Source organism: Rhinolophus hipposideros (genome assembly GCF_964194185.1).
Source record: "Rhinolophus hipposideros genome assembly, chromosome: 25".
Taxonomy (NCBI): Eukaryota; Metazoa; Chordata; class Mammalia; order Chiroptera; family Rhinolophidae; genus Rhinolophus; species Rhinolophus hipposideros.
Genome location: NC_138071.1, coordinates 7606825 through 7632623, shown reverse-complemented (window position 1 = coordinate 7632623; position 25799 = coordinate 7606825). Strand labels below are relative to the sequence as shown.

The 25799-nt window shown below is 40.1% G+C and overlaps 2 protein-coding genes across 11 annotated transcripts in view; both read left to right on the top strand.

Moving 5' to 3' along the window:
- TSPAN12 (tetraspanin 12) overlaps positions 1–25799 on the top strand; it is a 101251-nt gene that overhangs the window by 10140 nt on the left and 65312 nt on the right. For 2 of the 10 annotated variants that reach the window (XM_081038240.1, XM_081038235.1), the window contains exons 1-2: positions 21349–21617; positions 22529–22664. In XM_081038240.1, the coding sequence (XP_080894366.1) occupies positions 22599–22664 (66 nt within the window). In that variant the 5' untranslated portion in view covers positions 21349–21617; positions 22529–22598. Of the gene's footprint in view, positions 1–21154; positions 21215–21301; positions 21618–22528; positions 22665–25799 lie in introns of those variants that run through there. The other 8 variants (XM_081038236.1, XM_081038237.1, XM_081038239.1 and 5 more) reach the window with 8 other exon arrangements.
- On the top strand, positions 13611–15120 carry LOC308492902 (trifunctional enzyme subunit beta, mitochondrial-like). Its single transcript, XM_081038385.1, is given in 4 exon segments — positions 13611–14060; positions 14063–14322; positions 14326–14429; positions 14431–15120. Coding segments are annotated over 4 exon segments (1410 nt in total). The 5' UTR covers positions 13611–13618; the 3' UTR covers positions 15035–15120.

Sequence of the window (25799 nt, the reverse complement as noted above, 5' to 3'; positions counted from 1 at the left end):
CAAGCAACTACTAACAGAACTAAAGGGAGAAATTGACCAAAACACAATTATACTAGGGGACTTAAATACATCATTGACAGCTATGGATAGATCATCCAAACAGAAGATAAATAACGAAATCGCAGCCCTAAATGACACATTAGATGAATTGGACATAATTGACATATATAGAGCACTTCATCCTAAAACATCAGACTATACATTCTTTTCTAGTGTACATGGAACATTCTCAAGGATAGACCATATATTGGGACACAAAATCAGCCTCAGCAAATTTAAGAAGATTGAAATCATACCAAGCATATTCTCTGATCACAAAGCTTTGAAATTGGATATCAACTGCAAAAAGAAAGCAGGAAAAAACACAAATACATGGAGATTAAACAACATACTTTTAAAGAACGACTGGGTCAAAGAAGAAATTAGAGGAGAGCTCAAAAGATACATAGAAACAAATGACAATGAAAATACATCCTACCAAAATTTTTGGGATGCCGCGAAAGCAGTTTTAAGAGGGAAATTTATATCATTACAGGCCTATCTCAAGAAACAAGAAAAATCCCAAATAAATAACCTCATGTTACACCTTAAAAAACTAGAAAAAGAAGAACAAGCGAAACCCAAGGTCAGCAGAAGAAAGGAAATAACAAAAATCAGAGCAGAACTAAATGAAATAGAGAACAAAAAGACAATAGAAAAAATTAATGTGACAAAAAGCTGGTTCTTTGAAAAGATTAACAAAATCGACAAACCCTTGGCTAGACTCACTAAGATAAAAAGAGAGAAGACACTAATTAACAAAATCAGAAATGAAAAAGGGGAAGTTATCACGGACACCACAGAAATACAAAGGATTATCCAAGAATACTATGAAGGACTATATGCCACCAAATTTAATAACTTAGAAGAAATGGACAGGTTCTTAGAAACATATAGCCTTCCAAGGCTGAACCAAGAAGAAGTGGAAAATCTAAACAGGCCGATCACCAGTAACGAAATTGAATCAGTCATCAAAAACCTTCCCAAAAGCAAAACTCCTGGACCAGATGGCTTCACCAGTGAATTCTACCAAACCTTCAAAGAGGATCTAATACCAACCCTGCTCAAACTCTTCCAAAAAATTGAAGAAGAGTCAGTACTCCCTAACTCATTTTATGAGGCCAACATTACCCTGATACCAAAACCTGGTAAGGACAACACAAAAAAAGAAAACTACAGACCTATATCTCTGATGAATACAGATGCTAAAATCCTAAACAAAATTCTAGCAAATCGAATACAACAATGCATTAAAAAGATTATTCATCACGACCAAGTGGGGTTCATCCCCGGGGCACAAGGATGGTTCAACATTCGCAAATCCATCAATGTGATACATCACATAAACAAAATAAAGGACAAAAACCATATGATTCTATCAATTGATGCAGAAAAAGCATTTGATAAGATACAACATCCATTTATGATTAAAACACTTACTAAAATTGGTATAGAAGGAAAATACCTCAACATAATAAAGGCCATATACGACAAGCCCTCAGCTAACCTCATAATTAATGGTGAAAAGCTGAAGCCCTTTGCTCTACGTTCAGGAACACGACAAGGTTGTCCCCTATCACCTCTGCTTTTCAACATAGTGTTGGAAGTCCTCGCCAGAGCTATCAGGCAAGAGAAAGAAATAAAAGGCATCCAAATTGGGAATGAAGAAGTTAAATTGTCACTCTTTGCAGATGACATGATGCTATACATAGAAAACCCTAAAGACTCCACCAAAAAGCTATTAGAAACAATCAATGAATATAGTAAAGTTGCTGGCTACAAAATCAACGTACAAAAGTCCATTGCTTTCCTATATACCAACAATGAAATCTCAGAAAAAGAGATAGAAAAAACAATTCCTTTTGCAATTGCAGCAAAAAGTATAAAATACCTAGGAATAAACTTAACCAAGGATGTGAAGGATTTATATGCTGAAAACTATAAGACATTTTTGAAAGAAATTGAAGAAGACACAAAGAAATGGAAAGACATTCCGTGCTCATGGATTGGAAGAATCAACATAGTTAAAATGGCCATATTACCCAAAGCCATATACAGATTTAATGCAATCCCCATTAAAACCCCAATGGCATTTTTTAAAGAAATAGAACAAAAAATCATCAGATTTGTTTGGAACCACAAAAGACCCCGAATAGCCAAAGCAATATTAAAAAAAAAGAACAATACTGGAGGTATCACACTCCCTGATTTTTCCTTGTACTACAGGGCTACAATAATCAAAACAGCTTGGTATTGGCGGAAAAACAGACTCATAGACCAATGGAATAGAATTGAGAACCCAGAAATAAAACCACATAAATATGGACAGATAATTTTTGACAAAGAAGCTAAAAACATACAATGGAGAAAAGACAGCCTCTTCAATAAATGGTGCTGGCAGAATTGGATAGCCACGTGCAAAAGAATGAAACTGGACTGCTATCTGTCACCATGTACCAAAATTAATTCAAAATGGATCAAAGACTTAAGCATAAGACCTGACACAATAAACTGCATTGAAGAAAACATAGGTACTAAACTTATGGACCTTGGGTTCAAAGAGCATTTTATGAATTTGACTCCAAAGGCAATGGAAGTAAAAACTAAAATAAACAAATGGGATTATATGAAACTGAAAAGCTTCTGCACAGCAAAAGAAACTATTGACAAAATAATGAGGCAACCAACTGAATGGGAGAAGATTTTCGCAAACAGTTCCTCTGATAAGGGGCTAATATCCAAAATATACAAGGAACTCATGAAACTCAACAACAAAAAAACAAACAACCCAATTGAAAAATGGACAGAGGACCTGAAGAGACATTTCTCCAAAGAGGATATACAAATGGCAAATAGACATATGAAAAAATGCTCAACATCGCTAATCATCAGAGAAATGCAAATGAAAACCACAATGAGATATCACCTCACCCCAGTCAGAATGGCTTTCATCAACAAAACAAATAGTAACAAGTGTTGGAGAGGCTGTGGAGAAAAAGGAACTCTCATACACTGTTGGTGGGAATGCAGACTGGTGCAGCCGCTATGGAAGGCAGTGTGGAGGTTCCTCAAGAAATTACGAATAGAATTACCATATGACCCAGCAATCGCTCTCCTGGGTATCTACCCCAAAAATATAAAAGCATCTCTCTATAGAGACACGTGTACTCCAATGTTCATTGCAGCTTTGTTTACGGTGGCCAAGACATGGAAACAACCAAAATGTCCTTCGATAGATGAATGGATAAAGAAGTTGTGGTACATATACACAATGGAATACTATTCGGCGTTAAGGAAAGATGATATAGGAGCATTTGTAACAACATGGATGGATCTCGAGAGAATAATGCTAAGTGAAATAAGTCAGACAGAAAAAGCAGAGAACCCTATGATTTCACTGATATGTGGTATATAAACCAAAAAGAACAAGACAAACAAATGAGAAACAAAAACTCATAGACACAGACAATAATTTAGTGGTTACTAGAGGGTAAGGGGGTGGGGGGTGGGTGATGAGGGTAAAGGGGATCAAATATATGGTGATGGAAGGAGAACTGACTCTGGGTGGTGAACACACAATGGGATTTATAGACGATGTAATACAGAATTGTACACCTGAAATCTATGTAAATTTACTAACAATTGTCACCCCAATAAAATTAATTAAAAAAAAAAAAAAAAAAAAAAAAAAAAAGAATAAGTCAGTTATTTTAAATGAGTTTGATATTTCTACTCTGACTCATTGCAGCTTTATTATCTGCATTTCAAAAATGTCTAAAACATTAGGCATTACTGTTAGTTTTAGCAGAAAATATGTCTTTTGAAAATCACACCTTCCCCTAATTCTTTCTATTAAACTGAGAATCTCAAATGAACTTATAGTGAGCTATTATTGATTCCTGATATGGTAATTCTTTTGTGAAGACTGTCAAGTCATAAAATAATATAATATTGTCATTTTTATCCTGTAAATGCAAGAATAATAGGCTAAGTACATCATGATTTATGATCTTGAATCTGAATCAACAGAGGAAATTAGTAACTACCAGAGGAGGCCCAAGATGGAGCAATCGGTAAACTCTGTGCCTACCGCATCCCTGGATGACACCGAAAATACAAATAAGTTATAGAGCAGTCAACCTCAAAAATCACCTGAAGACGAGCTGAACAAAACCCTTATAACTGATATTAAGAAGAGGCCACGTTGCCACTGGTAGGAGGGGTAAAGATGCAACATGGGCTAACCCCAAATGCATAGATAGTGATTGAACACTGGGACGGACACCTCATTGGAGGGGGTCCCCCAAGGTGAAGGAGGAGTCCCAGCCACACACCAGGCTCTCATGTCCAGCAGTCCTGTGCCAGGAAGAGGAGTTCCCACAACATCTGGCTGTGAAAATCAGCAAGGACTCTGTCTACCCATCCCGGTGAGACCAAAGGCAGCTAGAAACCCTGCCGCCCTCTTAAAGGGCCCCCACACAGACTCATTCACTTGCAAACACTTACCTGGTCCCCTGTGGAGGAGAGGCAACTTGAGAGGTGCCAGAGACATACAGGGAAAGACTGAATTGTGTAGCTTCAGGGCAAGGAATAGAGAGAGAGGAGCCATTAGCCCTGGGTGGAGCCTGACTCACAGGTACCCTACAGAAAGACGCCATCTTGTCTATGTTGAACCCTCCCCCAAAGGGCTAACTCTGAGACTGCATTGGTCTGGTAAAATCCGCATGCATGCTACCTTGGCGATGCCCTGCCTGCACAGCTCGTGCTGCGTCACAGGGAGCACTCTTAGAACCTGGGTGGCAGCCCCACCCCACAAGCTGTAGAAGGCTTTTATAGCAGCATATGACCCAGGGCAGTCCGGAAACTTTCGGTGGTAGACAGTGAGCCATCACCTGTGCCACAACCTCTGTTGGGTGGCTCTCAGGGCTCTAAGGTAAGCTGTTCCACAGTCTTCCTGGGGCATTTTTGCAAAGTGGTCACAGGCCCGGCACTGGTGCAACAACTGAAACTGCATTAACTTTGTAAAAACCATTACCCATACCCCGTAGTTCCTTGGAACCCCATCCCACCCACGTAATGCTGAATTGCTGAGGACACTCTCAACACAAGGTCAACCAGCCTCGCCCCTGCACCCATAGATCTTTCAATGGCTGAGCATTATGGGCAGCTGGCAGGTGGCAACAGTCTTAGGGAAACCTAGGTCTTTTGCGAAGCTGCCTAGTACCGGTGGCAGCCAGCCTTGGATCACAGTAAGGACATCCCCACATGCCTCTAGGACCAGCACAGGCAGCAATCAACCACATATAGCAGAGCAGCTCCTACATATGACCCCGAGCTTGTCAAAGGCAAGGCTGAAATTGGTCTGCATGGGACCCACTCTCAGGAGGCACCAGAAATAACACACCCAGAGGCCAGCTTCAGTCCACACCTGGTTAGCCGCACAAGAGGCACACCCAAAGGGTGGTCTCAACAGGCACAAGAGTCCACTGGGGTGAGTTCTTTTCTGAGGGGTCAGCCCCCACACAGCAGCTCATACACTTTGGGCATAGCCAGTCCTCACAGTCAATTAACGTAGGAGTCATTCCCACCCACTGATGTACCAAAAACAATCAAGCCTCAACTACAACAGGAGAATGCATACCACACCCAAGGGACACTCCTGGAACACACACAGGAGATCAGGGAGACTGTGCCACTGGACCACACAGGGCTATCTAAGCCCACCCAGTAAAGACCGAGAGGCATAGGACATCTGCCTAATGCATAGCATCAAACACAGGGAGGCAGCCAGAATGAGGAAACAAAAAAGCATGTCACAAATAGAAGAACAGGAGAAACCTCCCAAAATGGAACTAAATGAAATGGAGGCAACCAACCTACCAGAGACAGAGTTTAAAACACAGTTTATAAGAATGCTTAAGGAACTTGGTGAGAACTGCAACAGAGAGGTAACAAGCATAAAGAAGGACATAAAAACCATAAAAAAGAATCATCATAAATGAAGAATGCAATAACTAAAATGAAGAATACTCTAGAAGGAAATCAACAGCAGATTAGATGAAGCAGAGGACCGAATAAACGATTTAGAAGACAAAGTAGCAGAAAACACCTAATAGAAACAAAAAGAAAAAAGAATAAAAAGCAATGAAGATAGCTTAAGGGACCTGTGGAACAACGGCAAGCGTAACAACATTCACATCATAGGGCTACCAGAAGGACAAGAGAGGGAGCAAGGGATCGAGAACCTATTTGAAAAAATAATGACTGAAAACTTCCCTAACCTGTTGAAGGAAATTGACATACAAGCCCAGGAAGTACAGAGAATCCCAAACAAGATGAAACCAAAGGGGCCCATGCCAAGACACATTATAATTAAAATGCCAAAATTTAAAGACAAATAGAGAAAGACAACTAGTAACCACAAGGGAGCTCACATAAGACTGTCAGCTGATTTCTCAACAGAAACTTTGCAGCTAGAAGGGAGTGGCAGGGAATATTCAAAGTGATGAAAAACAAGGGCCTACAACTAAGACTACTCTGTCCAGCAAGACTATTACTTAAAATGGAAGGAGAGTTAAAGAGCTTCCCAGACAGGAAAAAGCTAAAAGAGTTCCTCACCACCATGCCAGTATTACAACAAATGTTAAAAGGACTTATTTAAGAAGAAGGGGGGAAACAAGATTAAATATGAGACCTGAAACCATAAAACTCCTAGAAGGAAATATAGGAAGTAAACCCTCAGACATTACCCTTAGTAATATTTTTACTGATATATTTCCTTGGGCAAGAGAAAGAAAAGAAAAAAAATAAGCAAATGGATGACATAAAACTAAAAAGTTTTTGGACAGCAAAGGAAACCATCACAAAATGAAAAGACAACCTACTGAATGGGAGAAGATATTTGCCAATGATACATCTGATAAGGAGTTAATATCCAAAATTTATAAAAAACTCATATGAGTCAACACCAGCAATACAAACAATCTAAATTTTAAAAATGTGCACAGGATCTAAATAGATATTTCTCCAAAGAGGACATACAGATAGCCAATAAGACATATGAAAAGATGCTCAACATCACGAATCATCAGAGAAATGCAAATAAAAGCCACAAGGAGCTACCACTTCACACCCGTCAGAATGGCTATCATCAATAAATCCACAAACAAGTGCTGGCGAGGATGCGGAGAAAATGGAACCCTTGTGCACTGTTGGTGGGATTCCAAATTGGTGCAGTCACTATGGAAATCAGTATCAAGGGTCCTCAAAAAGTTAAAAATAGAGCTACCTTATGACCCAGCAATTCCACTCCTGGATATTTATCCAAAGAAATCCAAAATACTAATTAAAAAAATGTGTGCACCCCTATGTTTACCGCAGCACTATTTACAATAGCAAGATGTAGAAATAACCGAAATGCCTATCAATAGATGATTGGATAAAGAAACTGGTACATTTATACAATGGAGTATTACTCTCCCATGAAAAAGAATAAATTTTACCATTTACAACAAGAAAGATGGACCTAGAGAATATTATGCTAAGTGACTAAAAAGAGAAATACCATATGATCTCACTTATATGTGGTATCTACAGAATAGAATAAACAAACAAACAAAATAGAAATAGATTCATGGATACAGAGAACAATTTGATGGTTGCTAGATGGGAGGGTGTTGGAGGATGGGCGAGAAAAGTGAAGGGATTTGGAAGTGCAAATGAGTAGTCATAAAATATCCTGGGGATGTGAAATACAGTATGGGGATTATAGTCAATAATGTTGTAAAAACTATGTATGGTATCAGATGGGTACTAGACTTATTGGGGTGATCACTATATACAAATGTCTAACCACTGTGCTGTACACCTGAAACTAATATAAAACAATGTTGAATGTCAAATATTATTAAAATGTATATACATAGTCACGGGATGTAAAATACAGCATAAGAAATATAGTCAATGGTATTGTAATAGCTATGTCCAATGTCTGATGGGTAGTAGAGTTGCAGGGGGTCATCACTTTGTGAGGAGTGTAAATGTCTAATCATTATGTTGTTTTGTACACCTGAAACTAATAATATAAAAATAAATTAGTAACTATCAATTAGCATGAATTTATAAAGTCAATTGTATATACTATGAATGCCCAGTGTACAGAAAAATTATGAGACTAAGTATGAATGTGTATGCATATACAATTGTATGTTTTAATCACAGCCATCTTCAGATTTGAAAGACAAGAATAAGAAAAAAAGCAATTTTAACATCTCTAATGCTAAGATAGACCTAGAGTACATATGAGTATTTGATTTATATAATACAAGGACCATATCTAAAGCTCTCATAGAAAAAGAATTTTTTAAATCAAAGATAATATGTAAATTAATATTGTAACCTAACTTTGAACCTTAACAATTGAGTTGTGATTTGTCATAATAGTATCAACATGCGGAGCTATTGTTATCGATAGAATTAAAGAACATCTCCCATATCAGTACTTATTGTTTAGACTTAAGGAAAGGGTGTTAGGTCATGAATATTTGGCCTATAAAAATATTACTGTGGGTAGCAATTTTTGTCAGAAGTAGAAAGGATAGAATTTTAAACACGTGATCAAATTGCTCAAAGTTAGAATTATGATATTAAAATTAAAGAAGTTAATAGAAAGCTAGAGATAAAAATCACTTTCTTATCTGTCCAGACGGAGAGCCATTAAACAACTTTAGGTTTTCTGGCCCAGGGAAAATCTGGTTTAGAACCTCAGTCCTCTGTTTCCCAGTTCACTCGTCTTGAATTACAAATACAAAATTAAAGTTGGAAATATTATGATCAGGTAAAAGTGAAATCCCCTTCAAATATTTTCTCAAGAGTCTCATTTTTGAAAGGTTAGTTCAGTAATACTCCTAGGACCAGAGTTCACTCATCTTAGAACCTTAACTACACAAAACGTAGATGGGTAAAAAAGAAACACACACATACATGCACACACGCACACACACACACAATCTTTACATTAAATCCTTAGGCAAAAACCGACATCACAAAATCCTTACACTAAAACTCATGGATTTTTCCAGAGTCTCATTAGAGTATGTTCTCTGGCTTTGAGTTCTGTTCTATCATCTTGGTTTCCTGATTTTCCGCCCATAGGAGATAAAAAAATCTATTCCATTGCTTTTGACAGAAAATAGAGCAGGGGATAGGGAAGTGTAGCTTGCTGTAAGCACACTGTGGCCTGCAAAAATCACAAACAAACCAGCAAAATCCAGTCTGACAGTGAGGAGACAGAATGTTACAAACTCAGTAGAGAAGCTAATAACCTGCTTACTTCCATAAGCTGTGGCACCAACCCCGAAAAGAGACTTTAATGTATTCACTGTTAAAATTCAAGCATGTTTAGACACAACAAAAACAAAGACACAAAAACCATACAAATCTCTCCAGGTTAATATAGGAAAGGGCTGGGGACAGTGTCCTAGGCTCTAGGGCTTCAGGTACGTGTCTGAAGGGTCAAGGCAGACCCAGGGTTGCTTCTTGCAGATTTTAGTCTCCAAGGAGGTCCAATGCTGTGCGAGTGTGAGTGAGTGTGTGTGAGTGTGAGTAAGTGTGTGTGTGTGTGTGTGTGTGTGTGTGTCTGTGTGAGGTTGTGTGTGTTGGGGGGTGTGTGTATTTTGGGGGTTAAGGTTGATGATCCACAACATTAAGAAAATTCCAAGTTAAGCAGTTTGTACCTCGTGGTGTTTTAAAGATCCAGTCCCGACAGGTCCCAGAAAAGTAAGAAAGCAAATGAAATATAGGGAGCAAGATCTAGCTTATGGAGGGAGAAATCAAGAATAGTATTAGGGCATAGCCAGAAGATGGGGTTTGGGGAAGGATTTCTGATTTTAAATAGGATTTGAAATTAGGATATCAGGTAGGGAAAGCAGAGGCAGGAGCCTATGATTTGTGCTGGACGGATAGTGTGGGGCCACTGGGGACCGGCTTCAACCTGGGGCAGAGGGGTTCTCGGAAGCCCTGACAGCCAATAAGCTTGTCCTTCCTCTTATACCATCTGCACCGCAACCTCAGGGTTGTTTCAGCACCAGAGTGGGGCTGAGCATGCAGAAGAAGCATATCAGGAATTCAGCAAGTAACTGCTAATTGCCTGCTGATTCTCCTATGGTTTTCAACAATGCCCCTGGGCATAGGTTCCTCTACCAAAGAATCCAATCAAAATGTGGCTTCAGGGGGCCGACCCGGAGGCTCAGGTGGTTGGAGCTCCGTGCTCCTAACTCCGAAGGCTGCCGGTTTGATTCCCACATGGGCCAGTGGGCTCTCAACCACAAGGTTGCCAGTTCAATTCCTCGAGTCCCGCAAGGGATGGTGGGCTGTGCCCCCTGCAACTAGTAATGGCAACTGGACCTGGAGCTGAGCTGCGCCCTCCACAACTAAGATTAAAAGGACAACAACTTGACTTGGAAAAAAAAAAGTGCTGAAGTACACACTGTTCCCCCAATAAAGTCCTGTTCCCCTTCCCAATAAAATCTTAAACCAAAAAATGTGGCTTCAGAACCAAAATAGTTTCTGAGATCAGCGTTCAGATCCTGGATGACTCCTTCCAGCTGTCTTAATCCTACATTCTCTTCTGAAAACCAGCCCCTACAGTCTAGGCTGTGTCTTCATTACATCCATGAGTCTCTTCCCAATTGTCTTGCATGGGAGAGAATTGTGTGAAAGCTGAGACATCTAGGGCATAGTTTGAGTCTATAAAACAAATAAGATAGCTATGTTGTCAGCCTGAGAAGTTACCAGAACTTTGGGAATAAGGTGTAGGCAGTGAGAGAGAACAGAGAAGGGGTGAGGAGCAGTCACTATGGAAACTTCAGGGAAAGACAACCAGGAAGAAGTAAGTAGTAGAGTAACCAGAGGATTTCTAATATTTGATTTTGAGTTATATATGGTGCTGCTATGGAAATCCCTTCAGATGCCCTGAGACTTTCGTCAAGGCAGCTACAAATGTTGGCTTAATACTTTGAGAGAGAAGGAATCTTTTCCTGAAATCTGTCACCCTTCAGAGAAAAGAATAGCATGCATGGGGTGACAAGATGACCCATCAACGGATTCCGAACTCTAGAAGCTGGCTTCTTCTCTTTCCTCATCCCAAGAATCCCCAGAGGGACTACAAGGGAGAAAACAACTTTACACGCTGTTTGCAGAAAGAGGCTCAGCCTATTCTATTTAAACCTCAAAGGGCAGTGTGACCCCAGCTAAATTTAGGTCACTCACATATTATATAATACTCATGACCACTTTAGGAGGTAGGTATGCAGATAAGGAAACTGAGGCTTACAGAGGTGAGGACATGAGGTCATTTCCTCTTGATCACATGACTAGCAACTGGTGAAACCAGCATTCAAATCCACGTCTGCCTTTGAAACTTCTGTTGTTATGCTATTCTTCTGCTCATGTCAAAACTCATTAGTGACTGTCATTGCTTCTGAATAAAGTGCAAACTCCTCAGCCCAGCTTTAAAAATCTTCCTTAATCTGGAAACCACAAATGGTTCTAATTTTAACATTATGACTCTTAAAACTAGTGACTAGAGGAATTTCTCTGGGACTGTGGTTCTTGTTCTGGAATCTTGGTTTCCTTGGGACCTGCCTTCATCTCCCTGGACCACCCTGATCGACTAAGGCCTGGAGAGAGTGGTTAAATCACCTCGAGATGGAGGAGGGTCTTTTCCTGCTTCTCATCGTTCTTCTCATGGGTTTTTTTGCTGCCCAACTCCTGTGCCACTGAGCTCTGTCTGTCTGCCAGGGCACCTGCCTGTTACCATTTGCTGGACCTCTCTGATGCTGCCATCTGTCTTCCTGCTGAGATTCCCACTTCACACTTGCCAACGCATTCCCCTCATACTTGGTTCCGCTCCGCTGGCTGAATTTACAACGCCTTTTGATGGGTCTTCACTCAATTGCAGTCACAGCCTAATTGATTGGTCTAGTTTTTAAGTTCTGGCCATCCCTCTCTTCTCCCATAACTGAATGAGGCACTTTTGTGAAACTTTGGATGTATAGCAAACGTGGTAAGTTCATGGAACTATTTGGCAACATTGCCTGAATAGAGTGAAGGTCGTAGAGGGAAGGGAAGAAGTGAAATTATTTATAACATCTTTAGTATAGTGCAAGCTGCAGATAGTAAAAAGAAAGAAGAAATCAAGAAAGAGAGTAAACGGAAATAGTGCCATTTGTGACAAAATAGATGGATCTTGAGATTATCAAGCTAAGCAAAATAAGTCACACAGAAAAAGTCAAGAAACATATGACTTCACCATATGATATGTGGTAAAACAAGGGAAAAAGACAAAGAAACAGAAACTCATAGACATAGACAATAGTTTAGTGGTTATCAGAGGATAAGGGTGGAGGGGGCTGGTAGATGAGGGTAAACAGGGTCAAATATATCGTGATGGAAAGAGAACTGACTCTGGGTGGTCAGCACACAATGTGACATATAGATGATATATTACAGAATTGTACATCTGAAACTTATGTAACTTTACTAACCATTGTCACTCCAATAAATTTTAATTTAAAGAAAAAGAAAAAGAAAATGAGAATAAACTTAAATAACATAAGATTTTGGTTACTATATTCTCAGTTTTTATGTCTGAGATAAGAAATGGTGTCTGGGACCTAGTTAATTAAATTAACATGATCAGTGTTGCAGCCCAAGCTGGCTGCTGCCATATTTTAGGTCACCTTCCTTGAAGTGTAAACCAGCTCATGTCCATATTGGCAGACTTGGAAAGATTCCGCTCTGTGACCCAGTGCTAAGGTGACAGTGATTCATAAAACACCATCAACATAAAACGCCCACCAGAAAACACATACTTTAATTCCTACTAGTCATCTTGGAAAATATGTATAAGTTTTCTAAACTAAACATATTGCATCTGAAATCTTTTTTGCTAGTCATTTACAGTGAGTAATATTATTGATAAAGCTAAGAAAGATATTCAAATCACAGTAATTCTTGTTAAATAATTAAAACTAACTCTGAGTTCCGTGTGGATGTTTTATGTCCCTGGCATGATACCTCCTCCCTTATATCTGTGAACAGTAATCATTAATACTACTTTTAAGAAAGAATACTGATGATACAGAGATGGTGAACATTATGGCTATTGCTAGTTCTATGCAATGGGAATAAAACACGTAGCATCACCACTGAAAGAACACTAGTGTAGGAACACTAGCTTTTTTTTCTTATTCATCTGTCAATTATTTATGCATTCATAGCATGAAATACGAAATTCAAATTAACTACAACTGTAGTTTGCCATACATGGTTATGGCTAATACACAAACACAAATAATAATATAGGAATAGAAAGTCTAAGTTTCAATGATAAAACTTTTGTAAAGGCTGAATGATAATAACAAAATCATAATTGTTTGTATTACATAAGTGGTTGGTTTATATGTGGTAGAATGAAAAAACCCGTGAGCTTGGATTAGCCAGTTAAAAATAGATTTTTTACTTGGGTCCTAACCTTGCCAGCCGCGGAGCCTGAGCAGACGCAAACGCAGATTTCAGAATGGCTTCCTTGACTTACACTTTTAGAAACCTTCCCAGTACATCAAAGTTGGCCCTCAGTTTTTCTGTAAGACCTCTGAGCTGTTCCTCTCAGCTATGCGCTGCCCCAGTTGCCCAGACCAAATCAAAGAAAACCTTAGCCAAAGCCAATCTAAGAAATGTCGTGGTGGTGGATGGTGTTCGCATTCCATTTTTGCTGTCAGGCACTTCATATAAAGACCTGATGCCACATGATTTGGCTAGAGGAGCACTTTCGGGTTTGTCGCATGGGACCAATGTCCCAAAGGATGTTGTTGATTATATCATCTTTGGCACAGTTATACAGGAAGTGAAAACAAGCAATGTGGCTAGAGAGGCTGCCCTTGGAGCTGGCTTCTCTGACAAGACTCCTGCTCACACTGTCACCATGGCTTGCATCTCTTCCAATCAAACCATGACCACAGGCTTGGCTTGATTGCTTCCGGCCAGTCTGATGTCATCGTAGCAGGTGGTGTAGAGTTAATGTCCGACATCCTTATTCCTCATTCAAGGAAAATGAGAAAAATGTTGCTTGATCTCAATAAGGCCAAGACTCTGGGTCAGCGGCTAGCTTTAATCTCTAAATTCAGATTGAATTTCCTATCACCTGAGCTCCCTGCGGTGGCCGAGTTCTCCACCAATGAGACCATGGGCCACTCTACAGACCGATTGGCTGCGGCCTTTTCTTGACTGGAACAGGATGAGTATGCGCTGCACTCTCACAGCCTGGCCAAGAAGGCACAGGATGAAGGACTCCTATCTGACATTGTACCCTTCAAAGTACCAGAAAAAGATAGTTACCAAAGATAATGGCATTCGTCCTTCCTCCCTGGATCAGATGGCCAAACTAAAACCTGCATTTGTCAAACCCTATGGCAAAGTAACAGCTGCAAATTCTTCTTTCCTGACTGATGGTGCATCTGCAATGCTGATTATGGCAGAGGAAAAAGCTCTGGCCCTGGGTTATAAGCCCAAGGCATATCTGAGGGATTTTGTGTACGTGTCTCAAGATCCAAAAGACCAACTTTTACTTGGACCATCATATGCTACTCCAAAAGTTCTAGAAAAGGCAGGATTAACAATGAATGACATTGATGCTTTTGAATTTCATGAAGCTTTCTCAGATCAGATTTTGGCTAATTTTAAAGCCATGGATTCTGACTGGTTTGCACAAAACTACATGGGTAGGAAAACCAAGGTTGGATTGCCTCCTCTGGAGAAGTTTAACACCTGGGGTGGATCGCTGTTCCTGGGTCATCCCTTTGGAGCCACTGGTTGCCGGTTGGTCCTGGCAGCTGCCAACAGATTGCGGAAGGAAGGAGGCCAGTATGGTTTAGTGGCTGCCTGTGCAGCTGGAGGGCAGGGCCATGCTATGATAGTGGAAACTTATCCAAAATAATAGATGATGAAGAGGTGACCTGGAGTTTCTGTGCAGCACTAACGTAGCAATGCCATTTCAATGCATTACTAAATGACATCTGTAGTTCCTAGATCTTCTTAGGAAAACAAACTCTGTGGCCTTATGTTAAGTACTTCGCAATTAAGCCTTGCCAGTGTTCTGAGCTTTCCAGTAATCACAGCTCGCTGCTCCATCAAGGATTTCTCAGTCACCAGAATCTCACAGTGATGATACATGTCAGCATTTGTTTTTGGTCTCTATTTTCATTCAAGATTAAACGAGTGGTTGCAGTTTGGGAAAGAGGTTAGCTGAGATTTGGAATCATCTTTGTAACATTTGCAAATTATACTCATTGCTATTTGTGACGTAAATAAGTGTTTTCTATAAAATATTCAAGTCGATGTGCCTAAATTAACTTAATTATGGAAAGATAATTCAGAATCTAAACATCACTGAAACTTACAGTAAATGTTTAGATACGTAAATACTATTTGGTGAATCTTAATAAAGTGGAGAAGTATTGGAAAAAATAGATTTTAAAATTAAATGTTTTATCCAGAGCAAATAAATAAATGTTTTATTAATGTGCTGCTGGAATAATCTGAGTTTTAAAACACAGCAAGTGAATGGAAGGAACAGCAGATTAAAACACATGAGTCATATTCATGGTAAGTATTTGGTTATCTTGCTTTTTGTTGTTGTATTGTGGGCATGACAAGAAGCTGATATAGTGGTATAATGGAATAATTCCTGAGGAACCTTTCTAAGAAAAGTAGGGTTTCATATAAGGAACTCATACAACTCAACAACGAAAAAAGAAACAATCCAAATAAAATATGGGCAGAGGACCTAAATAGACATTTCTCCAAAGAGGACATACAAATGGCAAATAGACACATGAAAAAAATACTCATTGCTAATCATCAGAGACACGCATGTAAAAACCACAATGAGATATCACCTCACCCCAGTTAGAAGGACTATTATCAACAAGACAAATAGTAACAGGTGATGGAGAGGCTGTGGAGAAAAAGGAGCACTTATACACTGTTGGTAGGACTGCAGATTGCTCTGGAAGGCAAAGTGGAAGTTCCTCAAAGTATTAAGAATAGAATTACCATATGAACCAGCAATCCCTCTCTTGGGTATCTACCACAAAAATCTGAAAACATTTATCCGTAAAGATATATGTGCTGTGATATTCGTTGCAGCTGTATTTACGGTGGCCAAGACATGGAAACAACCAAAGTGTCCTTCCATAGATGATTGGATAAAGAAGACGTGGTACATATACACAATGGACTACTACTCTGCCATAAGAAAAGATGAAATAGTGCCATTTGCAACAACATGGATGGATCCTGAGATTATTATGCTAAACGAAATAAATCACACAGAAAAAGTCGAGAACCATGTGATTTCACTTATATGTGGACTATAAAATGGAAAACAACAAAGCAACAAGACAAACAAATGAGAAAACAAAAATTCATAGACACAGACAATAGTTTAGTGGTTACCAGAGGGTAAAGGGGGTGGGGGATGGTAGATGAGGGTAAATGGGGTCAAATATATGGTGATGAAAGAATAACTGACTCTGGGTGGTGAACACAAAATGTGATGTATAGATGATATAATACAGAATTGTACTCCTGAAACCTATGCAACTTTACTAACCATTGTCACCCTAATAAACTTTAATTAAAACAAAAAAAGAAAGAAAAGTAGGGTTCGACAGCTGTTTGTAAATGGAGCTTGCATTCCTTCGTTTTCTGTGTAGTTTGTTTCAAAGAATTGGAAGACCTGGTACAAAGGGTAGGAATTCTTAAATTCTGTAAATGTTGCTTTCTGAAGAGGAAGTATGCTAATGACTATAAATTCTTTGGGAGTCAAAATTACGTTAGAACTGATGGTACCTCTTAGTACAGTTCTGAGTTTTTAGTAACAATTGAATAAATATTTATTAAGAAGGTCTGGATTATTTGTACCAATGTAAATTTGCGGCGAAATGAGCCCAAATCTCTGAATTTTGTACAGAGGCTAAGTTTGAATATACTGCAACAAGAAATTTTTCTAGGTTTTTCTCTATGAGGGTGATGATTGGGGCAACTCTTTAATCAATAGTATGGTGTACAAATACAAGTGTAGTGCAGGGTGTAAGCTTATGGCATGGGATGGAAGTTATGTGACCTGAGTTCTTTTAGCGTCCTTTGCTCTTGTCACTAGGTTCCTGCTTCAGTGGTTCTCTCAGTAACTAAGGGCATTTGCTGAGCAGTGCCACAGAAGTAGTTGGCTGGGAGCTGGGTTCTTTTGGCAGTGAACAGGAGAGGGGATGGGAGCATCCATTCCTTTTCATACCCTACAATTCAAACAAAATTCTGACTGTACTCAGTTATCTGCCCTCCTCTGTTTGTCCATGTGTTTCAGAGAAGAGTTGCCCCAGCACAGGGAATGTGTCTGATTGCTTTAAATCAGTCATGGCACATCCATGGGTCTTGCCAATAATTGGTGCATACATCACTATGTGGTGAGCTTCCAGCTCATGAATCTAAGGAATAATCTGCTGCAAAACTTCTGGGAGAGTTTTCCTGTATTCTAAGGGAGACCCACAGAAGGGAATAGTTTCTTTCTCCCGTAGAAGTAGTAATGGGATACAATGGCTAGATTTGCACAACTATTGTGTCATCATGAGAAGAGGTAGCCCAAAGATACTAGCTGACACATTATGTATATCAGAAGAGTAAGGTAGAAAACGATTAATTCCTTGACGTCATTGTTGAGTGGGTGAATTGCTATTCTGGGGCTTACTGTTATATGAAATAATATATTTGCATATATTGTTATATTTGTGGCACTTTGAATTGAATTTTCTAGGGTTGCCTAAATTAGCAAATGAAAATATAAGATGTGCAGCCTAAATTAGCAAATGAAAATATAAGATGTGCAGTTAAATTTGAATTTTAGATAAATGTTGAATAATTAAATAATTATTTTTTAGTACATGTATATCCAATGTGAATTTTTCCTGTGCAATTTTTAGGGCATCCTTATACTAAAAAATTATTTGTTGTTTATCTGAAATTCTAAATGGGAATTCTGTATTTTTTTGTCAACCTTAAGCTTGTAGTTGGAAGAACTGTATGTAATGCAGTGATAAAAAAGGTTTTCTCAATCCTATTGGGTCTACTCTTTTAGAAATAAAAGGTGAAAGTAGATTTACCAGTCATAGTTTAAGCATATATATTTGAAATCCAACCTCATATTCTCAAGAATTAAGATAAAAATGCCTAGAATATTTTTCTTCTTGAGGCTTGTCAATGAATCTCCACCCAGATTTGAAATATGATAGTAACACAGATTAACAGTGGAAAGAGTCAGACAGATCTTAGAACCTCAGTTTCTTTACTTACTACCTGTATGACCCTGGAGAAATCACTGAGTCTCAGTATATCACTGTGTAGTTATGAGGAATTATGAGAAGCATTTAGTACATTAGGCACATATTACTTGCTCAGAACATATTATGTTTCTTTTCTGTATTGATTATGAAGAAGTGTCTTGAGTGTACTGTAAGTTTTAGGTTGGTGCAAAAGTGATTGTGGTTTTTGCAAATAATTTTAACCTTTTAAACCACAATTACCTTTGTACCAACCTAATATTATACTAAGAAGCAGTATAAACTCATACATCCTACTGAATACCTATGCTGCTCCTTCCCTCTGCACAACTTGAGCAGAGAGAGTGGAATAACTTATGGACGAATGAGTTGCCTTGCAGAGTGAAGAACTCGTATTACCTTACTGCATAACTAAGTTTTACTCCTGACTCTGGAACTGACACATGTTCCTTTACTCTTCATGATTCCAGTAGATGCTTTGTTGCATTGTTCATAAATAGCAGGTGTTATCTAAACTTAGTGAAGCATACACAGCTACAGAGCTGCGTTTCTGGCTCATGGGCAATGAATAGACCTTAGGGTCTTCCTAATATGTTATTCTATGTTCAAATTGTCATGCCCATTTGGGGATTTTTCTACCCTCCGTTTGTGCATACACACACAAAAAAGTTATTCCCACAGAGAAAAATATAGAGCCCACAAAATGACAGCTTTGATGTCAAGTCTTATTGTGCTTCTGTAATCCTGGAGAAGAGAAGAACTGGAGAGGGAGGAAAGAGCAGCTGCCCTCAAGTTGTTGATGAGAGGATTGCTAGAGGGATGTATGGTCAGATTTAAACAATCAAAACTTCCCACTCTTGCAATGCCTCAGATGTGGTGAGGTCTCCTCTACTGAAATGTTGAGCCATAGACTCTGATGACCTTTTATCAGAAATAGTATAGCAGTAACTACAGCTCTGTTTCCTTCTTAACTTGTGAAACGGGGATATTAATTTTAATTTATCAGCTCACAGGTGAGGGAGGTGAGGGTTTTGATCTAGGTAAACCCAAAAAGACTGCTTTGCTAGTTTTCAAGTATCTGTAAAATGTTAGTTGCAGTGGTTTTCAAATGTTGCTGCGATTACAAATAACTTGGAAACTTTGATAAACCATGATGCCTAGGTCACATTTGCAGAGATTCTGATTTAATTGGTAAGGGGTATGGCCTGTGCATTAGGATTTTTTTCAAAACGTCCTGAGTGATTCTAATATACAGCAGTTTTTGAGAATCACTGAACTAGAGTACTAGTTAGAGAGTATGATTCTGAATTTCAATTTGAATTTACCACGAGATGAGGTATTGAGCAACTCCTTTAACTTCCCGTGGTTCCATATTATTTACGAAAAAGAGTGGGGTCATATGTACTTCTAAAGCACCTTCCTCTAAAATTGTATTATTCTAGGGACTTAAAAGTTTATGAATTATGGAAAGGCACCTAACTACTTTCTAGAAATAGAAGAGGATCTCTGTTCAGTGATACAGGAATTATTTGCACTTTTTGTCAATTTCAATGTGGGGGAAGTTTCTGTCTGAGGACTGTGTGGTGCCAACAGCATTCCGATGCTGGGTTGTTTCAGCATTTATCTGCTTAGAACTGGTGTACACCCTAATGTGAGCAGAAACTGAACGTGGCTTCCTTTACTCTTCATGATTCCAGAAGATGCTTTGTTGTCAGAATTAGAGCCATCTGATGGCTGGCTGGACACTTTTCTTGGTGTTTTGTGTGGACGGCTGTCTTTGTGCTCTTTGAGGCTTGTTGCCTTACATTCAGCTCAGTGACTTGCTTGCCAAGAATTGTCCCAACTCTAACCCAGAACAGTCCGATTCTCTTTTGGTCTTGGTTTTACTCAAATGAGTGTGTGTCTCCTCGTCATTCTGGTCATGCAGCAACTGACCCTGGACAGGCAATGCTGGACACGGGGCTCCAATTTTATTTTCCCATTTAAGAAATTTGAGGAAGACTCACATTACTAGGTTTTCTGAAAGATGTGGCTTGAATTTCAGGGAATTCGGATTTGTTAGAGAAGATTTATTTGCCATACAATATACACAAAAATAATCATAGAAATGTGGACTACTATAAGGCATAAAACATCAAAATTTTATATGGAGAATATGATAGAGTGCTTTTTAAGTGTGAAACTTCTTACTTCCAAGTGGGAAGGTAATTTTGGAAGGACAGTCTCCTATTATTACTTTAATACTTCCCGAATTTCTAGTTAAAAAAAAAAATCAAAGTCCCATTACTATGTACACAATTCAAGATAAATCACCCACTTAAAACTCAGCGTCATTGGGAGAAAATTTTGCAAACTCTGTATTACTTGTGAAAGAGTTAAAAATTCCTATTCTGGATGTCAGCAGAGCTGGACACGTTTACTCCTCCGGTGTTTCCGTAAATGCTTTTAGTGCACTATGGAAGTGGGGAAGAACTGTTTATTAGTATTATTATCATCATTATTATTATTATTTTAAATCAGGGAGATCAGCAAAGGAATAAGAAGGATTATAGGGCAGCAAATTAGTGACACAGGAGGAGGTTCCAGAAAGGGTGTGAAAACTGGTTTCCCATTGCTGGAATTGGGTTGGGCCGCTCCTTCACCCCCCTTCTCAAACGCAAATATTTTCATATAATAAAAGCCTGTTTCCCTATGGTCATAACCCAACCTCCTCCTCCGACACCACCATTTTAAAGGGGTTTACTGCGCGGGCTTTATCTCTTTCTGGACTTTGTCTTGTAGAGGTGAGGCGTCCCCGTCAGCGGCTCCCTCCGGGTGAGGGGACAAGAAACAGCCACTGAGGTCCAACCCCTACCCAGCGGCCCGAGCATGCGCCGAGAGTTCGTGCAGCTGGCCCTGGCTGCCGCCGCTGCCTCGTCCGGACTTGGCGAGGACTTGGGAGGGACAGCGGCGCTGGGAGGTGGCTTAACAGAGACTTTCCAGCAACTGCTGCCCAGGACTTTTTTTTTTTTCCTTTTTCTCAGGAGGCGGCGACGGCGAGGGGAGAGGAAGAGAAGGAAGCGTCTCCTGCTGGAGCCCATGCAGCCCTCGGGCTCTGCGGGAGGAGCGTCCCTGCCCCGATGAGCCCCCGCCGCGCATCCCGGACTGTCCCCCGGCGGGAGTGGGGCGCGGAGCCCTGCGCCCACGGTGAGTGGCCGCGCGTCGCCCGTCCTTCCTGCCCGCGGTCCCGCCCGCCGCCGGCGGCTGCCCCGGGCGCTGTGTGCTAAACTGCTTACGGGCTGCCTTTCTGCTCCGGCCGCCGGCGCTTCCCCCCGCGCCCTGCCGGGGGCGCGCGGACGCGGTGGCGGGGCGGGGGACCGCGCGGGGCTTTGTGCTGCTCCGGCGGCCGGCGGCGCGGGGTCGGGGACGGGGGAGGGGACGGGAATGACGACCCCGCGTCTGCACAGCTGCACCGGCCCTAATTCCCCGTCCCCCGCCCCCCCCGGCTAATCCATCATTCCGGGGCTGAAACATCATTTCTCACGTTCTCCCGAAGAAACCCTAGTCGCCGCGAGGAGTCGCAGCTCAGAGCTGCGCCCCCTCCAGTGCCGCGCGTTCACACTGAGCCACAGGGTGGGGTGGGGGGATCCAGGGGCCCCGGGATGATCCAAACGAGAGGTACACTCGCGCTCGTGGAGTCTCCCGCGGCGCCCGTGACGTCCCCACAGGGCACTTGGGTTTCTCAGCTTCGGGACAGTTCCGAGCGGAGCTGTCCGCGAGGCGGGGCGTGGATTGGGGGAGGTTTTAAAGAGCGTCTCATCAGGATGCGGAGGACCCCGCCGCGTGTCCCCAGAGGGCGGGAGCTGACTGTGCGCCTTCCTTCGTCCGGGGAGTCCGTCGTTCTCGCTTCTCAGCAGGTGTTATCTGAAGCCGGTTTGGAACTTCGGGGACGTTAGATGACCATTATAACTCGAACAAACGATTTTCGACGTAGCGGTGCCTCGAGCGAACGAGGCTTCGGACCAGACTGTGGACCCAGCTGAGGGCCGGCCGAGGCGGGAGGGGATGGGGTGCGGAGCGCGGCGCTGACCGTTCCCTGTGGTCCCCGGCCCCTGCAGATCGCGGCTGCCTCGCCCGTGGGGGTAGGATGTGGTGAAAGGATGGGGCTTCTCCCTGCCGCGGCTCACAATGGCCAGAGAGGATTCCGTGAAGTGCCTGCGTTGCCTGCTCTACGCCCTCAACCTGCTCTTCTGGGTAAGTCCCACAGTCCCGCACACCAACAGGTGGGGACGGCTGGACGGCGTTTCCTGCAGCCGCTACGCAATGCACCCAAGGACACGGCCAGGCGTTCATTAGTTACTTGGGATCATACCGTCGATTTTTCAGAGAAGTAAAATTTGACCTTAAAATGCCTTTGATCTCGCTCAAGTTCCACTTGAAAAAAAGAAATCCCCCCCCCCCCCCCCGTACTAGTGGCAGTAAAATTAGACTTGAAGTTAATCTCGGGATATAAATAAATGCACGTGCTTGTGCTTGTAGATAAGACAATTATGACATACTGCTTAGGGAACTGCTTGTTTTCAGGAATTTCAGATAACTGTGCAAGCCATAAATTGTTTCCCTGCCTCATCCTAACCTATAAAACCTGGTTGTAGCAAGCAGCCTTAGTTTTTTTGTGGGAATTCGTAAGATAACCTATCAAAAGACTGGGTAGATTCTTCTAGGAGATTCCAATCAGTCTAAAAAGGTGGTTTTCATGTAACTATTTCTAAGTTGGCAAAGTTTTAAGGAATTTTGTGTATGCTTTTGGAAAATCCCATAACCATTTAAGGAAATAAAATACATTAAATTTAACAAGCTCATGGAAATCTTTATGCCCTATGAGCTAGTGACTTTTTATGCTTTGCACCCAGACATATATTTTCATGAAGTGTTATTAATAGTCACATTATTATTTATAAAACTTATGAGGAGTATAAAAATTAAAACTTTGTTGCTTCAGGAAGCTGTCATGCTTAAGCAGATAATTTTTTTGCCAATTTTGTATTCTATTAATAGCACATTCAAAATTTTCTGTTAGAAATTTTAATGTGTAATTTGTTTATTTGGCTAACTGGCGGGCATTGAGCAGCCTTTTTTCATAGGGCTTTTATATGTAGTCTCTAGAGGATGACATTTTGGTTGAACTACTTATGGATGCCTCCATTTGAAGGTGACAAATTAAGTTTTACTTTAGTGGATCTGGAAGATATCTAAACTGGCAACATTTTTTTTCGCAAAATGAAAATTAAACCATTGAGTAGTTAAACTCAATGCTTTTCACCATTTGAAAATGTAAAATCACTAATTGATCTTATTGCAGATTTTAATTCTAAAAATGTACATTTTTAAGTGGGTCATTAAATTACTTGCTTAGCTATACGGCATTAAGATTTTGAAATTTGTTTCTTTAAAATGTATAATTATCACTCCAATTTACCAGTTTTTTATTTTCCGCTTTTATGCTTTTTAGTTACAGAATCATCACATTTTTATAACTTTAAAAGGGGATTTAAAGATGACCTGGTTGAACTTCCTTACTTTGGCGATGACAAAACTAAGTGTAAATTAGTGACTTGCCAAAGGTCCAATAATCCTACAGTGACAGTGCCTGGAGCAGAATTCAGCTTCCATGCTTTTAGTACTTTTACATGGATGATTTCTGAGTTTTGAACCTTGGAGTACCAGGATTTTGTTGTTGTTGTTGTTCAACAAAGAATAATGCTTTGGAAATTGCCTTAATCTGTGTTATGTAGGGGAAAGAAAACCCAAATTATTTAACAAAAATATTGTTTTTCTGAGTAATGAAATATGCTTAAAACCACCTACTCCTTAAGCTCCTCTAAGGCGCTTTGTGTTGTATAGTGTTATTTCTTAGTTGTTATCCTATAGTTCAACTTTCTCACTTTCTGTGTGTGTGTGTTCTGATTATTGAAATGGCTTCCTCCTTTCTCTTTTCCCAATATCACCTTCCCTCCAACAAAATAATCCACGCAAACTGCCTACTATGCGTCCTTCTGTGTTTTTCTTGATTTCATACAAAGATATATTTACTCATACCTGTCCATATATACCCATTTATGTACATTCAAATGTACATTCATAATACTTTTTATTAATTTTTTTTCTCATTTGGGTTATAATCACAGGACTGGAACTGCTTGTCAGGGAATATATAACAACAAGGGCAAAATAGCTAACATTTATATAGTTCTTCTGTTTGCCAGGCATATTTAGTGCCTTAGTTTCCTAGTCTGTAAAATAGGAATGATAGTTTCAAATTTTTTGGAGTTGTTGTGAGGATTAGAGTTGATGTATGTAAAGTGATTGAACAGTGGCACTTAGTAAGTACTACCTGTGTAGTACTGGCACTTACTGTTGTTACTATTGCTACTAAAATAATGATGCTGAATAACCATCTCCTGAAAGTAGATTACCAGGAGGTGGATTGTTGTGTCACAAGTATCTTGGTAATAGTAACAGTAGTAATTGTCATTGTAACTAATACTGCTACTACTGTTACCACCATTGTCTTCCTTTGACACAGCAACCTGTCCTTGCAATCTAGTCCCTGGAAATAACAGTACCGCTGCACACATTGTATGCATACAAATATTTGTTGCCGTCTTGTTGGTGTCATGGCAGTCTTTAAGTTTTGTCATTCTGAAAGGTTTAGTGTTATCTCACTGTTACTTTATTTTTTCATCCTCCACTACCAGTGAGTGTAAACATGATTGTGTGTGTGTATACACACATCTGTGTGTATATACATATACATATATATTTATATGTATCATTTCATAATTCATATTCATTAAATATTTAATATTTACCATTTAGGTTTGCCCTATTGTTTGTTGATTTCCTTTATGTTATCTGTTGCTATATAAGAAACCCATTTTTCTATGTTTTTTTTTTGATAGAATCGTTCTGTAGAATTGGATATATTCTTTCATATTCTTCTGTTCTTGTAAGGCGCCTGTCTTTCTTGTCTTGGTGAATGGTTTCTTTTTCCATACTGACTTTAAGATTATTTTATACAATTAAAAATATCTGTGGGGGTTTGGTGGAATTGTATAAAATGTATATGCTAGCTTTGGGAAAATTGGCATTATTCTTTCAATGTTAAAGCAACATTGGCAGATCCTTCGTTTGGTACCAATACGGAATCAGAAGCTGTTTACTGCTTTGTGCCGGGCACTGCTCTCTCGTCGAATTCTCATAACAGCCTTGGAAAATACTTAGTTTGTTTTTAAGGTAAATAGAGAAGTTCAGTAACTGCTAGTAAGTAACAGAACTGCAATGCAAAGTCCAGTTGTTTTTTACTCCAAGTGCGGGAGGAGTTGTACT